This window comes from Phalacrocorax aristotelis, chromosome 5, assembly GCF_949628215.1.
Source record: "Phalacrocorax aristotelis chromosome 5, bGulAri2.1, whole genome shotgun sequence".
In the NCBI taxonomy this organism is placed as follows: Eukaryota; Metazoa; Chordata; class Aves; order Suliformes; family Phalacrocoracidae; genus Phalacrocorax; species Phalacrocorax aristotelis.
In genome coordinates this window covers 69,391,200-69,405,102 of record NC_134280.1, presented here as the reverse complement: position 1 = coordinate 69,405,102, position 13,903 = coordinate 69,391,200, and the positions used below count along the sequence as shown (strand labels likewise).

At 68.1% G+C, this 13,903-nt stretch overlaps 2 protein-coding genes and 1 long non-coding RNA gene across 3 annotated transcripts in view; 1 reads left to right on the top strand and 2 right to left on the bottom strand.

Annotated features, from left to right (window-relative positions):
* Positions 1-2,171, bottom strand: part of RPS6KB2 (ribosomal protein S6 kinase B2) — a 3,521-nt gene extending 1,350 nt beyond the window's left edge. Inside the window, 9 exon segments of the mRNA XM_075092532.1 lie at positions 3-16; positions 114-204; positions 300-400; positions 500-557; positions 639-786; positions 851-919; positions 1,020-1,140; positions 1,214-1,248; positions 2,049-2,171. Coding sequence (XP_074948633.1) covers positions 3-16; positions 114-204; positions 300-400; positions 500-557; positions 639-786; positions 851-919; positions 1,020-1,140; positions 1,214-1,248; positions 2,049-2,120 — 709 coding nt within the window. The 5' untranslated portion in view covers positions 2,121-2,171.
* A 149-nt stretch (positions 2,172-2,320) lies between these two features.
* LOC142058100 (uncharacterized) lies at positions 2,321-3,307 on the top strand. Its single transcript, XR_012660850.1, has 3 exons — positions 2,321-3,070; positions 3,105-3,176; positions 3,211-3,307. It is a non-coding gene; the product is annotated as an uncharacterized LOC142058100 (long non-coding RNA).
* A 1,426-nt stretch (positions 3,308-4,733) lies between these two features.
* CARNS1 (carnosine synthase 1) lies at positions 4,734-11,163 on the bottom strand. The gene is given in 9 exon segments (XM_075095227.1): positions 4,734-5,858; positions 5,860-5,967; positions 6,194-6,465; positions 6,550-6,781; positions 7,284-7,369; positions 8,013-8,193; positions 8,599-9,086; positions 9,468-9,557; positions 10,938-11,163. Coding segments are annotated over 9 exon segments (2,778 nt in total). The 5' UTR covers positions 11,140-11,163; the 3' UTR covers positions 4,734-4,739.
* Positions 11,164-13,903: the final 2,740 nt, after the last annotated feature.

Below are 13,903 nucleotides of genomic sequence, written 5' to 3'. Positions count from 1 at the left end.
CAGGATTTCGGGGGCCCTGGGGGACGGAGAGAGGGGGTGCTCTGAGCCAGTGGCGGGGGTGGGCGCAGGGCAGGTTCCCCACATCCCCCCCCACCCCACCGCACCCAGCTCACATATACTCGATGGTGCCGCAGAAGGTGTGGGTGACGGCCCCGTCGTGGATCGACTCCTTGCACAGCCCAAAGTCTGTGAGCTTGATGTGACCTATGGGGGATGGGGCGGGGAGTGTCAGCGCCATGCCAGGGACTCCCCCGCACCCCCCAAACCCCCCTGCGCCCCCTGACCCCCACCCATCCCACCTTGGCTGTTGAGCATGATGTTCTCCGGCTTGAGGTCACGGTAGATGATGCCGTGGGAGTGCAGGTGACCCAGTGCCAGCGTGATCTCACTCAGGTAGAAACTTGGGGGGGGGGGGGCAGGTTGTGAGTGGCATTGGGGTCCCAGACACCCCCCATCACATCCCCTGCCCCCCGCCCCTTATCAGCTCCCTAATCCCTACCAGGCGGTGTCCTCCAGGAAGATGCCCTCCCGCTCCAGCTGCATGAAGAGCTCTCCGCCTGCAAAAAGACAGCCCAAGCAGGAGCCCCCTGAGCCCCCCCCGGCCCCCCCCGGATCCCCCCCCGGCCCCCCACCCCTACCACTGAGGCACTCCAGGATGAGGTAGAGCTTGCCACCCGTCTGGAAGGCGTAGATGAGGTCGACGATGAAGGGGTGCTTGACGGCCTCCAGGATGTTCCTCTCGGCCCGGGTGTGCGCCGTGTCCTTGGCGTTGCAGGCGATCTTGGCCTGGGGGGGAGGCGGTGAGCGGGGGGGCTCCCCGGGGGGGCCGCGGGGGCCGGGGCGGCGCTACCTTCTTCAGGACCTTCATGGCGAAGATCTTCCCTGTGTTGGTGCCCTGCACTTTGCGGACCTGGAACACCTGGATGGATGTGGGGGGACAGCTGGGGGATGCCTGGATTTCCCCCCCAAGGCACCCCAGCACCCTGAAAGGCCCCCCCTCGGCATGCTGTGCCCCCCACCTTGCCATAGCCGCCCTTGCCCAGGACGCGGAGCAGCTCGAAGCAGTGGGGACCGATGTGCTCAGGGCCGTTGTTGACGCTGCTCTCCGAGATCTCGATCTCCTCGTAGTGCCCCACCGGCCTGCCAAGAGAGGGGGTGAGCAGGGATGGACCCCCCCACCCGCCCCCCCCCACCCCACCTGACCCCCACTTACTCCAGGCCGTTCCCCCGGGGTTCCAGCTCCATCTCCTGTGGGAGGGAATCCACGGTCAGCAGCAGGGAGGGGGCCATGGTGGGCAGGGTGCTGGCAGCAGGCAGGGTGCCCATGGCAGGCAGGGGATGCAGGGCATGCAGGGACACAGGGTGAGGGCAGCAGGCAGGGTGCGGGCAGGCAGGGATGCAGGCAGGGATGCAGGCAGGCAGGCAGGGTGCGGGCAGGCAGGCAGGGATGCAGGGCAGGCAGGCAGGGATGTAAGCAGGGTGCCGGCAGGGTGCAGGCAGGCAGGGTGCGGGTAGGGTGCGGGCGGGCAGGCAGGGTGCGGGCAGGCAGGGTGCGGGCAGGCAGGGTGCGGGCAGAGCGGGGCGCGGTGCCCTGCGCCGGCCCAGCCGGATGTTTTTGGGCTGAGGCAGATGTTTTTGGGCCCGGCCCCGCGGAGCCTCCCCCTGCCCGGCCGTGCCCGGGGAGCCGGGCCGGGACCCCCGGCCGCCCCCGTCCCCCAGCTGTCCCCCGTGTCTCGTCCCGGACACCGGCAGGACCGGGGGTGCCTGTCCCTGTCCCCCCTCCCTCAGCTGCCCAACCTCCTGTCTGTCCGTCCCCAGCACCGAGCGGGCCCCCATGCATTCCTCCCGCTGTCGCCGGTCCCCCCGTCCCCGCCGGGTCCCGCTGCCCCCCATCCGCGCCCCCGTCCCCCGCCGGTCCCGGTGCCCCCCGTCCCTGTCCCGGTCGACCCATCCCCGGTCGCGGTGGCCCCCGTCCCCGCCCGGTCCCCGATCCCCGCCGGTGCCCCCACCCCCCCCCCCCGCCCCGCCCGGCCCCGGTGGCGGCTCACGGCGCCCAGCTCGGGCTCGTCCCCGTCGCTGCCCTCCTCGGTCTCCAGGTCGATGTCGAACACCCCCGCCATGACGGCGCCGCACCGGGACCCCGGCGGGACCCGCCCCGCTGGCCCCGCCCCGCCCGCAGCCCCGCCCCGCCCGCGCGTCACCGGGGGACCCCGGCATCCCCGCCGCGGGGCACGCCGGGAGTTGTAGTCCCGGGGGGAGCGCAGAAAGGTGGGGGTCCCGGGGGGGCCGCGCAGGGACAACGACAGAGCCAGACCAGCCTCTGACAGCCTTTACTGGGGATCATCCCCCCCCCCCGCCCCGCTCGGCCCGCCAAACTCTGCGTCGCTGTGACATCATCGGCGCCGCCGTGACGACACTGGGGGGGGGAGGAGCGCCCCTGAAAGAGACGGAACCCCGTCACACCCCTCCCGGCCCCGCTCGGGGTCACCGAGCTTATGGGGCACGAGTGGTACCGCGGGGGTGACAGGGGCTGTGTCGCTGTAGGGCCACCGGTGTTACTGTGGGGTCTGGGGTGCTATAGGGGCTGGGTTATTGTGGGGTGTCAGGCGCTATAGGGGCTGTGTGTTATTGTGGGGTGTCAGGCGCTATAGGGGCTGTGTGTTATTGTGGGGTGTCAGGTGCCATAGGGTCTCTGTGTTATTGTGGGGTCTGGGGTGCTATAGGGGCTGGGTTATTGTGGGGTGTCAGGTGCTATAGGGGCTGTGTGTTATTGTGGGGTGTCAGGTGCCATAGGGTCTCTGTGTTATTGTGGGGTCTGGGGTGCTATAGGGGCTGGGTTATTGTGGGGTGTCAGGTGCTATAGGGGCTGTGTGTTATTGTGGGGTGTCAGGTGCCATAGGGGCTGTGCGTTATTGTGGGGTGTCAGGCGCTATAGGGTCTCTGTGTTACTGTGGGGTCTGGGGTGCTATAGGGGCTGTGTGTTATTGTAGGGTGTCAGGCGCTATAGGGGCTGTGTGTTATTATGGGGTGTCAGGTGCCATAGGGTCTCTGTGTTATTGTGGGGTCTGGGGTGCTATAGGGGCTGGGTTATTGTGGGGTGTCAGGTGCTATAGGGGCTGTGTGTTATTGTGGGGTGTCAGGTGCCATAGGGGCTGTGTGTTATTGTGGGGTCTGGGGTGCTATAGGGGCTGGGTTATTGTGGGGTGTCAGGTGCTATAGGGGCTGTGTGTTATTGTGGGGTGTCAGGTGCCATAGGGGCTGTGCGTTATTGTGGGGTGTCAGGTGCCATAGGGTCTCTGTGTTATTGTGGGGTCTGGGGTGCTATAGGGGCTGGGTTATTGTGGGGTGTCAGGTGCTATAGGGGCTGTGTGTTATTGTGGGGTCTGGGGTGCTATAGGGGCTGGGTTATTGTGGGGTGTCAGGTGCCATAGGGGCTGTGCGTTATTGTGGGGTGTCAGGCGCTATAGGGTCTCTGTGTTACTGTGGGGTCTGGGGTGCTATAGGGGCTGTGTGTTATTGTGGGGTGTCAGGCGCTATAGGGGCTGTGTGTTATTGTAGGGTGTCAGGCGCTATAGGGGCTGTGCCTTATTGTGGGGTCTGGGGCACTATAAGGGCTGCGTGTTATTGTAGGGTGTCAGGCGCTATAGGGGCTGTGTGTTATTATAGGTCTGGGGCACTATAGGGGCTGTGTGTATTGTGGGGTCTGGGGCGCTATAGGGGCTGTGTGTATTGTGGGGTCTGGGGCTCTATAGGGGCTGTGTGTATTGTGGGGTCTGGGGCTCTATAGGGGCTGTGTGTTATTGTAGGGTGTCAGGCGCTATAGGGGGCTGTGTGTTATTATGGGTCTGGGGTGCTACAGGGGCTGTACCAAGTCCCAGGCATTACGTAGTGTCCCTGGGGCTGGTTTGTTATTGTAGGGTCTCCCCAGTGAGGGCCCTTTATCCCAGGGACTCCCCCACAGGTCTCTTCCCGGAGGGTCTTCCAGCAGCGCGGCTGCCACCGGGAATCCTGGGTGCTCCTTTGTTATCGTAGGGTCTCCCCACGCTAGTTTGTTATTGTAGGGTCTCCCCTTCAACGTGTGTTATTGTAGGGTCTCCCCACCTAAGTCGGTTACTGTGGGGTCTCTCTCACGGTCCTTTGTTATCGTAGGGTCTCCCTGCCACAGCTCTGCTCTTGCAGGGTCTCTCCATGCTTATTTGTTATTGTAGGGTCTCCCCATGGTGGTTTGTTATTGTAGGGTCTCCTGAAATAAGTCAATTACCGCAGGGTCTCCCCACGCTGGTTTGTTACTCTGGGGTCTTCCCACGCTGGTCTGTTACTGTAGGGTCTCCCCCCGCTGGTGGGTGCCAGCGTACCCCAAGCTGCACCCACTGCTCTGGCGGGGCGGCCTGGGTGCCTCAGGGGCAGGGGGGGGCAGCCCTCACCCCCAATTAGCAAAGGTTCGCTAATGGGAACGCGCCTGCCCCAGGGATGGCACGGGGAGGGCGGGGGGTCAGTGGCCCCCTGTGTGTCCCCTGGTGTGACAGGGGCACTGGTGTGTGTGTCCCCCTGCTGCAGGGACAGGGGACGCTGTGGGCAGGGCTTGGGGGTGCCAAGGGACGGGGTGCCAGGGGACGGGGTGCCAAGGGGGTACGAGGGCACCGGGACCGGGGCGGCGGGGCCGTGGGCGGGGGTACTGGGGCAGGGGGTCGGTGGCCGTGCCCCCCCACGCCCCCACCGGCCCCGCTGCCTGCCCGGGGCTATTTGAAATGGGATAAAAAATGCTCGACGGGGTAGCGGGGCGAGTCGATGGCCAGCGCCTGGCAGAGCCCCAGCAGGCGCAGGCAGGCCTCCGCCCGCGTCGCCCCGCCGCAAGCCACGCTCAGGCAGGGCTCCTCGTACTCGCCCGTCCCCGCCGATTCCTCGAAAAGGCGGTTGAGACGGACGAGGCCGCGATTTTGCAGCTCCCGCAGCGCCGCAAGCCCCCCGCCGCTCCCCAGGGCCGGCCCGTGCTCCGAATCCAAGCACATAACGCCGGCCAAGTGGGTGCGGGGTACGGGGCGTGCGGGCAGCACCGGCGGCAGCCCCAGGGCCACCAGTACGGCGGCCAGCAGCAAGTCGGGGCCGTAGACCTCGCGGATCCAGTCGCGGAGGTAGAAACCCCCCATACGGGGGTTGATCTCCAGCAGCCGGGGACCAGCCGGCCCCAGCTTTAGCTCCACGTTGAAGACGCCGTCCCGCAGCCCGCAGGCCAGGCAGCACTGCAGGGCTGCCCGCACCAGCTGCGCTTGCCGGTCGGCGGGCAGGCAGGAGGGCAGGCAGGCAGCCGTCTCCAGGAAAGCTGGCAGACGCGTGGGGCCGTTGTCGGATACCCAAGCGCCCACCAACCGCCCTTCGAAGACCACCAAATCGACGTCGTGCTCGGTACCCGGCACGTACTCCATCAGCAACATGGCGTTGCCCCAACCTAACCCGATGCCCGGGTGATCGGCGTCACCCCGCAGGTCACGCCACAGGCGGGCGGCGTGTGCGTGGCACTGCTCGGTGCTTTCCACCAACCGCACGCCAACGCCGCCCGCCCCGAACTCCAGTTTGGCCACGGCGGGGAAAGGCACGGCGCCGGCCGCCCGTTCCACGTCCCCGTGGCTCTGCAGCCGGCGGCAAGGCACGGCGAAGGCGGCGGGCGGCGGGCGGCCCCGGCGGCACCGCTGTAGGTGCTGGTGGGTCCGGCTCTTCTGCTTGGCCACGCGGACGGCGGCGGGCGGGCTGCCGCGTAGCCCCAGGCGTTGGCACACCAGTGCCGCCAGTACCACGCAGTCGTCCCAGTAGGAGAGGCAGGCGTGGGGCCGCAGCCCCCGGGCGCGTACCAGCTCCGTCACCCCGCTCCGCGTGTTCCTCGTCCCGCCGGTGCTCCCGGCTGTCGTAGGGCAGGAAGGTCTGCACCAGCCCCGCTGCAAAGTGCTCTGGGTCCGACTCCACCAGGTGGATCTGTGTCCCCAGAGAGGTGTCACTGTGGTTGGTGGCGGGCTGGGGGGGGGACACCCGCGCCTGGCACCGCAGCTGTGACGCTCCCCCCTCAGATTGGGACAGCGGAGAGACCGCCTGAGGCATAGGCACAGCTACGGCGCAACCGCTGTGTGCGGGGTGGCACCCAGCGTTCACTCTGAAGCCTACTGATGGCAGCGTCCACCAGCCAGCACCCCAGCGCCCTCACCCTCAGGCCGTAGTCGCGGGCTGCCTCCCAGACAAAGCTCTTGCTGATGCCACCGGCCCCGATGAGCAGGATGTCCTTGCCCTCAACCAGGTGACACTGCGCCCGGTGTAGCAGGGCTTCAGCCAGCAGCTGGGGCAGGTCACCGGGGTGGTTCCCCACGGCGCGCCCCATAGCCTCGGCCAGCAGGCAGGTCTCCAGGCACCGCTGGCTGTTGGCGGACAGGGCCACCAGCTCCAGGGCATCATCCACGCACGCCAGCAAGAAATCCACGCCTGGGGACGGGGACACCGCGCTCAGGGCTGGCAGTGCCACCACCACCAAGGGGTGCCCCCCCCACCCCCCGCCACCGCGCTCACCCAGGAGGTCGGTGTGGGCGCGGGCGCCGCCGCGCTGCTGGGGGCTCAGCTCGGCCTCGGTGGCCAGGATGGCGGCCATGGCGGCCTCGGCGGCCCCCCGCAGGCGCGTGGCCAGGGCCTGACGCTGGCCGGAGGCCACCACCCCCCACTGCTGCAGGCTGGAGTCCAGGCCCTGGGGCAACGCCGCCCCGTGCCGCACCGGCGCCTCCGCGCGCCCCACGCCGCATGCCACCTGTGGGGACATGCCAACGCACGCGTGGGGACACTGTTGGTCACCCTATTGCCTGGGGACACTGGCTGCCAGTGGGACATGGGGAGACACGCTGACCCAAGGCATGGGGATGTGGGCTGCCACCAGGGCATGGGGACATGCAGGGCCACCATGGCATGGGGTCATGTACGGCCACCATAGCCTGGGGACATGGGCTGCCACCCTGTAGACTGGGGACAGGGTGACCCAGGGCATGGGGACATGGCCTGCCACCAGGGTGTGGGGACATGGATGGCCACCATGGCCTGGGGACATGCAGGGCCACCATGACATGGGGACAGGGATGGCCACCATGGCCTCGGGACATGCAGGGCCACCATGGCCCGGGGACACATGCCACCACCCCATAGCTTGGTGGGGACACACAGCCACACCCCACCCATGGGTGGAGATGCCCACAACCACGCCCACCACGCCCCATCCACCCGAAGGGGAGAAGCCTGGGGTGGGGGGCAGGGCGTACCTGGCAGAGCTGGGGCCGGTCCCCCCAGAACCTGCAGACGAGGGTGCAGATGCGCAGGGCCATGGGCAGCCGTGGGGCTGGGCTGCCTGGGGGGCGAGGGACAGGGCAGGCACGGCCGCCACCTGGGGACGGGGGTCCCTGCCCGACACCCCTGCGGGCTTCTGGGACCTTATGTGGCACCGTGGTGGCCCCGGCCAACCCCAACCCCAGGGGACTGCAGGGGTCAGCATGGCCACTGTCACCCCCAGCCCCAGGGGACTGTAGGGAGTCGAAGGTGGTCACCCCACCACCCTGCCTTGCTCCAGGGAACCATGGGGGTCCAGGGTCACCACTTGCCCCCCACCCCTACCCCATGGGACTCTGGGGGTCCAGGGTGGTCACCTACACCCCCACCCCTACCCCAGGGGACTCTGGGGGTCCAGGGTGGCCACATTCCCTCCACCCCTAGGGGACTGTGGGGGCCCAGGGTGGCCACTTTCCCCCCCGTCCCCTACCCCAAGAGACCATGGGCGTCCAGGGCGGCCACCTTCCCCCACCCAGGGGACCATGGGGGTCCAGGATGGCCACCTTCATGCCCAGGGACTCAGGAGATTGGTTGCCCCGATGGCCACCTACCCACCCACCCCAGGGATGGACACATGGCCAGCACAGCCACAGGGACCCAGGGGAGCCCAGGGAGCCTTTCCCTCCCATCCCAGGGTGGTGGGCACCCGAGGGTGGGGGTCTTACGTGGGGGGGGCACGGGCAGGCGGGCGGTGGGCACCAGGGCCTCCAGCAGGACGCTCTCCTCCTCCTGCAGCCCGCGGAGCCGGGCACCCACCGCCTGCGCCACCGCTGCCCCCTCCTCCTTCCCATGGGTGCTGCGGGCGCCCGTCCCGCGCCACCGCCACCCCGCCGGCCGCACCGCCACCTGCGTACACCCCCGTGTCACCCCACACCGCGGCCACACCACCACCACTTACATGTGCCACCCCACCACTGTGCCACCCCACTACTGTACCACCTGGTGCCACCCCACTGCCTGGGTACCGTTATCACCCCGTCTCACTGGTGACACTCCACTGGTGTGTGACCCACAGGCGGCCCTGAATGTGCCGATGTGCCCCATAGGTGCCTCCCACCCTTATGCCTCCCACTGTGCCCCATGGGTGGCCCCGTGCGACCCAACGTGCCCCATGGGTGCCCCGCACGCCCCACCGTGCCCATGGGTGACCCTGACTCCTAAACCCCAGCCATGCCACTCATGTCCCTGCCCACTCCGCCACCTTGCCCCGTGTGTGCCCCCCCCCATGCCCTGCCATACCCCTGTGCCCACCTGGCTGTAGGGCTCCATGGCGGTGCCCCCCAGGAAGGCATCGACCTCCTCCCGCACCAGGCTCTCCTGGCCCTGGGGGTCCTCCAGCCGCACCAGCCTCACCCCTGGGGCCACCGAGTCCACGGGCAGGTCCCTCCCCGGCCCCAGGATGAATGCCAGGGTGGGGGGCACGGGCAGGCCAGCACGGGCCGCCAGCACCCAACGGGTGACCAGAGGGTCCTCAAGCCGGTGGACGAGCGGGACCGAGCCCCCCATGGGGCAGTCGAGGTCACGAGCCAGCTCGCCCACCCAGCCGCCCTCGGGGCCCCCCGCCATGAAGGTTCCCGTCACGTAGTTGGCCCGGCGGGGGGGCACGAAGGTCTCCAGGACGCTGTGACCCCCCGCCTCAAAGGAGACCCCCCGGGAAAGCAGCAGTGACCAAGCACCCGGGGATGTCTCCGAGGGCACCCGGCTGGCCCAGGTGGGTGACAGGCACAGCACCATGGCACCTGTGGGCAGGCAGGGGCATGGGCAGAGGCTGTCCCCAGCCCCCTGCCCTGAGACCCTCCAGGGAGGGGCAAAAGGAGCACCCATCTATGGAGGGAGCACGGGCGGGATGAAGCTGCAGCTCCACCAGCACCCTGGGGTGGCATTTGCTGCTGGCACTGGGGTGTACTGGGGTTAATGGGGCTGCAGATGTGGAGCACGGGGGGGCTGCTGTCACCCTCATCCCCTGCTTCAGTTTCCCTCCCAGTCCCGGTCACACAGGCATAGGCAGGGGTGGGGAACGCCTTGACCAGGGGTTGGAGCATCCATGTGGGACATGGGGAGCACCTCCCGTGGGTTCACTGGTGTCTCATATAGGGTGGGGATGAGGTGGCCGTACCCACCTGGGCAGCGGGTGCCACCCTCCAGCAGGACGGGCAGGAAGGAAGTGGGGGAGCCCAGGATGCACACGGTCATGTCCAGCGGGCCAAATCCTGCCAGCAAGGCAAGGGTTAACAGCCCCAGGGCAGGGACACCATTGCCTTACTGTCCCTGGCACCCCAGCCTGGCTGGGACCCCCTGCCACCCCTGTGCCCCCAGCCTGGCACCGTGTCCCCATCACCATCCCCGTCCCTGCCACCCCCATGTTCCCAGCCTGGCACCGTGTCCCCATTGCCATCCCCGTCCCTGCCACCCCCGTGTTCCCAGCCTGGCACCATGTCCCCATCGCCATCCCCATCCCTGCCACTCCCATGTTCCCAGCCTGGCACCGTGTCCCCATCACCATCCCCATCCCTGCCACCCCCGTGTTCCCAGCCTGGCACCATGTCCCCATCACCATCCCCGTCCCTGCCACCCCCGTGTTCCCAGCCTGGCACCGTGTCCCCATCACCATCCCCATCCCTGCCACCCCCGTGTTCCCAGCCTGGCACCGTGTCCCCATCACCATCCCCATCCCTGCCACCCCCGTGTTCCCAGCCTGGCACCGTGTCCCCATCACCATCCCCATCCCTGCCACCCCCGTGTTCCCAGCCTGGCACCGTGTCCCCATCACCATCCCCATCCCTGCCACCCCCGTGTTCCCAGCCTGGCACTGTGTCCCCATCGCCATCCCCGTCCCTGCCACTCCCATGTTCCCAGCCTGGCACCATGTCCCCATCACCATCCCCGTCCCTGCCACTCCCATGTTCCCAGCCTGGCACCGTGTCCCCATCGCCATCCCCATCCCTGCCACCCCCGTGTTCCCAGCCTGGCACCATGTCCCCATCACCATCCCCGTCCCTGCCACCCCCGTGTTCCCAGCCTGGCACCGTGTCCCCATCACCATCCCCGTCCCTGCCACTCCCATGTTCCCAGCCTGGCACCGTGTCCCCATCACCATCCCCATCCCTGCCACCCCCGTGTTCCCAGCCTGGCACCGTGTCCCCATCACCATCCCCATCCCTGCCACCCCCGTGTTCCCAGCCTGGCACCGTGTCCCCATCGCCATCCCCGTCCCTGCCACTCCCATGTTCCCAGCCTGGCACTGTTTCCCCATCACCATCCCCGTCCCTGCCACCCCCGTGTTCCCAGCCTGGCACTGTGTCCCCATCACCATCCCCATCCCTGCCACCCCCGTGTTCCCAGCCTGGCACCGTGTCCCCATCACCATCCCCGTCCCTGCCACTCCCATGTTCCCAGCCTGGCACTGTGTCCCCATCGCCATCCCCGTCCCTGCCACTCCCATGTTCCCAGCCTGGCACTGTGTCCCCATCGCCATCCCCGTCCCTGCCACCCCCATGTCCCCAGCCTGGCACCGTGTCCCCATCGCCATCCCTGTCCCTGCCACCACCGTGTCCCAGCCCCCCATCCCAGCCTCCCCTGAGCCTCCCCACCCGTGCGGGGCTCTGTGGAGCGATCCAGCGTGTGGGGCAGCCCCTCCTGGCGCAGCGCACTCTGGAGCAGCTCGTAGGCATGGGTGGCACAGTCGGGGTCCCCGCTGTCCTCGGGCACCTCGCCATCAGGGGCCTCATCCTCCAGCCAGCCCGGGCACAGCGCCTCCGGCCCTGCCCACTCCTGGTCCTTCGGGCTCGGCATCTGCTCTGCGCTCGCCTGGTCCACCGAGAGCTGTGGGTGGCAGAGATGGGACTGGCACGGGGATGGCATGGGGCTGGCACAGGGCTGGCATGGGGCTAAAGTGCTGGCATGGGACTGGCATGGGGCTAAGGAACAGGCATGGGTCTAGTATGTGACAAAGAGGCTGGCATGGAGCTGGCATGGGGTAAGGGACTGGCACGGGACTGGCACGGGGCTGGCATGGGGCTAAAGGTCTGGCATGGGGCTGGCACTGGGCTAAGGGACAGACATGGGGCTGGCATGGGGCTAAGGGACCGGCACGGGGCTGGCATGGGGCTGGCATGGGGCTAAGGGACTGGCACGGGGCTGTCACGGGGCTGTCACAGGGCTGGCATGAGGCTAAAGGGGTGGCATGGGGCTGGCATTGGGGCAGACACTGGGTGTGCATGGGTGTAGGGTGCTCTCATGGGGGACGTGGGGCAGACGTGGGGGTGTTTGGCATAGGGGACGTAGGGCAGCTGTGGGGTAGGGGACAGGCCCAGGGCAGCCATGGGTGTAAGGGGCTGGCACAGGGCAGAGGGGCACAGGGAGGTGCTTCCCACGCGTGTGTGGGGGTGTCAGGGTGCTGGGGGACTGCGGGTGCCGAGCACAGAGTTGCCACCTCGGGGAGGGACAGCGGGGCAGTGCCAGCCACCGGGGCCGCCAGCTCCTGGACAAAGCGTCCCCTTGTCCCCACGGGGTCACGCGGCGGGTGGGCACAGCGTGCCACGCCGCCCGCTTCCCTGTGGCAGTGCCCAGCACCACCGGGGTTCACCGGGGCTGTGCCTTGCTGGGCTGGGGCACCCATATCCACCCAGATCCCCCGACCCAGTGGCCACTCACCATCCTGGTGATGGAGGGGCTGCAAGAGACAGACGGACAGAGTCAGTGGGGTTCCTCGGGGACCCTCCATGCCCCGGCCACCCCTACCCAGCACCAGGGAGCCCCCTCCCCAGCCCCACAGTGCCCAGGGCAACCCTTCTGCAGCACCCACCAGGGCCAAGCACCTGGGGCACCCCTCAGTGCCAGTCCCGGTGACCCCGGTGGCTCCGGCTGAGCCCGAGCAGGGATTAGCATAATCCCATGCCAGCTCAGCAAAGCTGGGGGCAACCCTTGTCCCAGGGTGCCAAGGTGCCCTGGGGGCACAGACCCACGCATCTGGGACCTCCCTGCCCACCTCACAGGGGTGCCCCACTTCCCAGCAGAGGGAAACTGAGACACGGAGCTGAGCGGTGCCCACCCACCCAGCCTCCCACAGCCCCATGGGGCCCCACAGACCCCAGGGGCCACGGGGAGGGTGTCCCCACGGGGTGGCTGGGTCCCGGTGACAGGGTTAGGGGCTCGGTCCCCTGGCCACCAGTGAGTGCCCACCACCATGATGACCCGCCAAAACCCAGACACAGGGCAGCCACAGGGGTTTCTGTGAGTCTGTGCCCCCTGCCCAGCCTGGGGTTCACCCTGTGCCCCCTCCATTCCCGTCTGGGGGATGGCCCTGCAGTCCCCAAGCTGGGACAGCCGTGTCCCTCCCTCCAGCCTCAGGTACCTTGGGGTGGGAGCTGTGGTCTGAGAGCACGCAGGGGACGAGGGCTCAGGGACGCCTGGCACAGGGGACACCAGTCAGCTCTGGCCTTTAAACCCCCCCCGCGCCACCCCAGGGTGCCCGGCCCCCTGCCCCGTGCCCCGGATTAGGCGGCGGGCACGGCGGGCGGCACAGAGCCCCATTGTCCCCTCCACAGCCGGGGGGGGGGCACGGGCACCTCGCGCCAGGCGCTGGCACCCTCGCCCTGAGCTGGGCTTGGGCCCCTGTCCCTGGTCTTGTCCCCCTCCCCTGAGACAGCGAGGGACAGTAGGGAGGCCTCGGGGACACGGTGCCGCAGTGGGACCTGGGGTGGTGGCTCAGTGTGGGGGGGTGTCCCCGTCCCCCTGTCCCTGTCCCTGAGCTGGCAGGGCTGGACACAGCCCCCCCGTCCCCCCTCTCCCCAGCATGCAGAGCTGCCAGGCCGCACGTCCCCCGGCTTAGGTCCAGCTGCCCACGGCGTCACTGTCACTGTCACCAGCAGGCACAGAGCCACCAGCATGGCCACCACGCCGCAGAGCCCCCACGCCCTGCCACCCACGCCCTGCCACCCACGCCCTGCCACCCAGAGCCACCCGGCTACACCTGGCACAGCCGCTGCCCACACGCCCACACCGGCACACACCCCACGGCCACAACCACCCCACGGCCATGGGGCGCACAGCGCCCGCAGCCCTGCACAGCCACGCTGCACGCACACACACGCGCGCATGCACACACATATGCGTGCACACGTGCACACAGCACAGATGCACACACACATGCACGCACACGTACACATGCACATGCGGAGACATGCAGGCGTGCGGACACGTATGTGCAAACATCACACGCAGGCACATGCCCGCACACGTGCACCCAGACACAAATGTGCACGTGTGCACATACACATGCATGCACTCAGACATGCACCCACGCACATGCACACACATGCACACACATGCACACACATGCACACACATGCACACCTGCAGGCGTGCACATGTGCACATATGTGCACAAGCACATAGACAAGCACACAGACACGCAGACATGCAGACATGCATTTACACATGCACACGCGTGCGCAAACAGTCCCAGTACCCACACACGCGTGTGCACACGCACCCCCTGACCCGGACCCCTCCCGCACACGCACCCACGCCCCCCGCACCAGCACCCCCCGGTGCG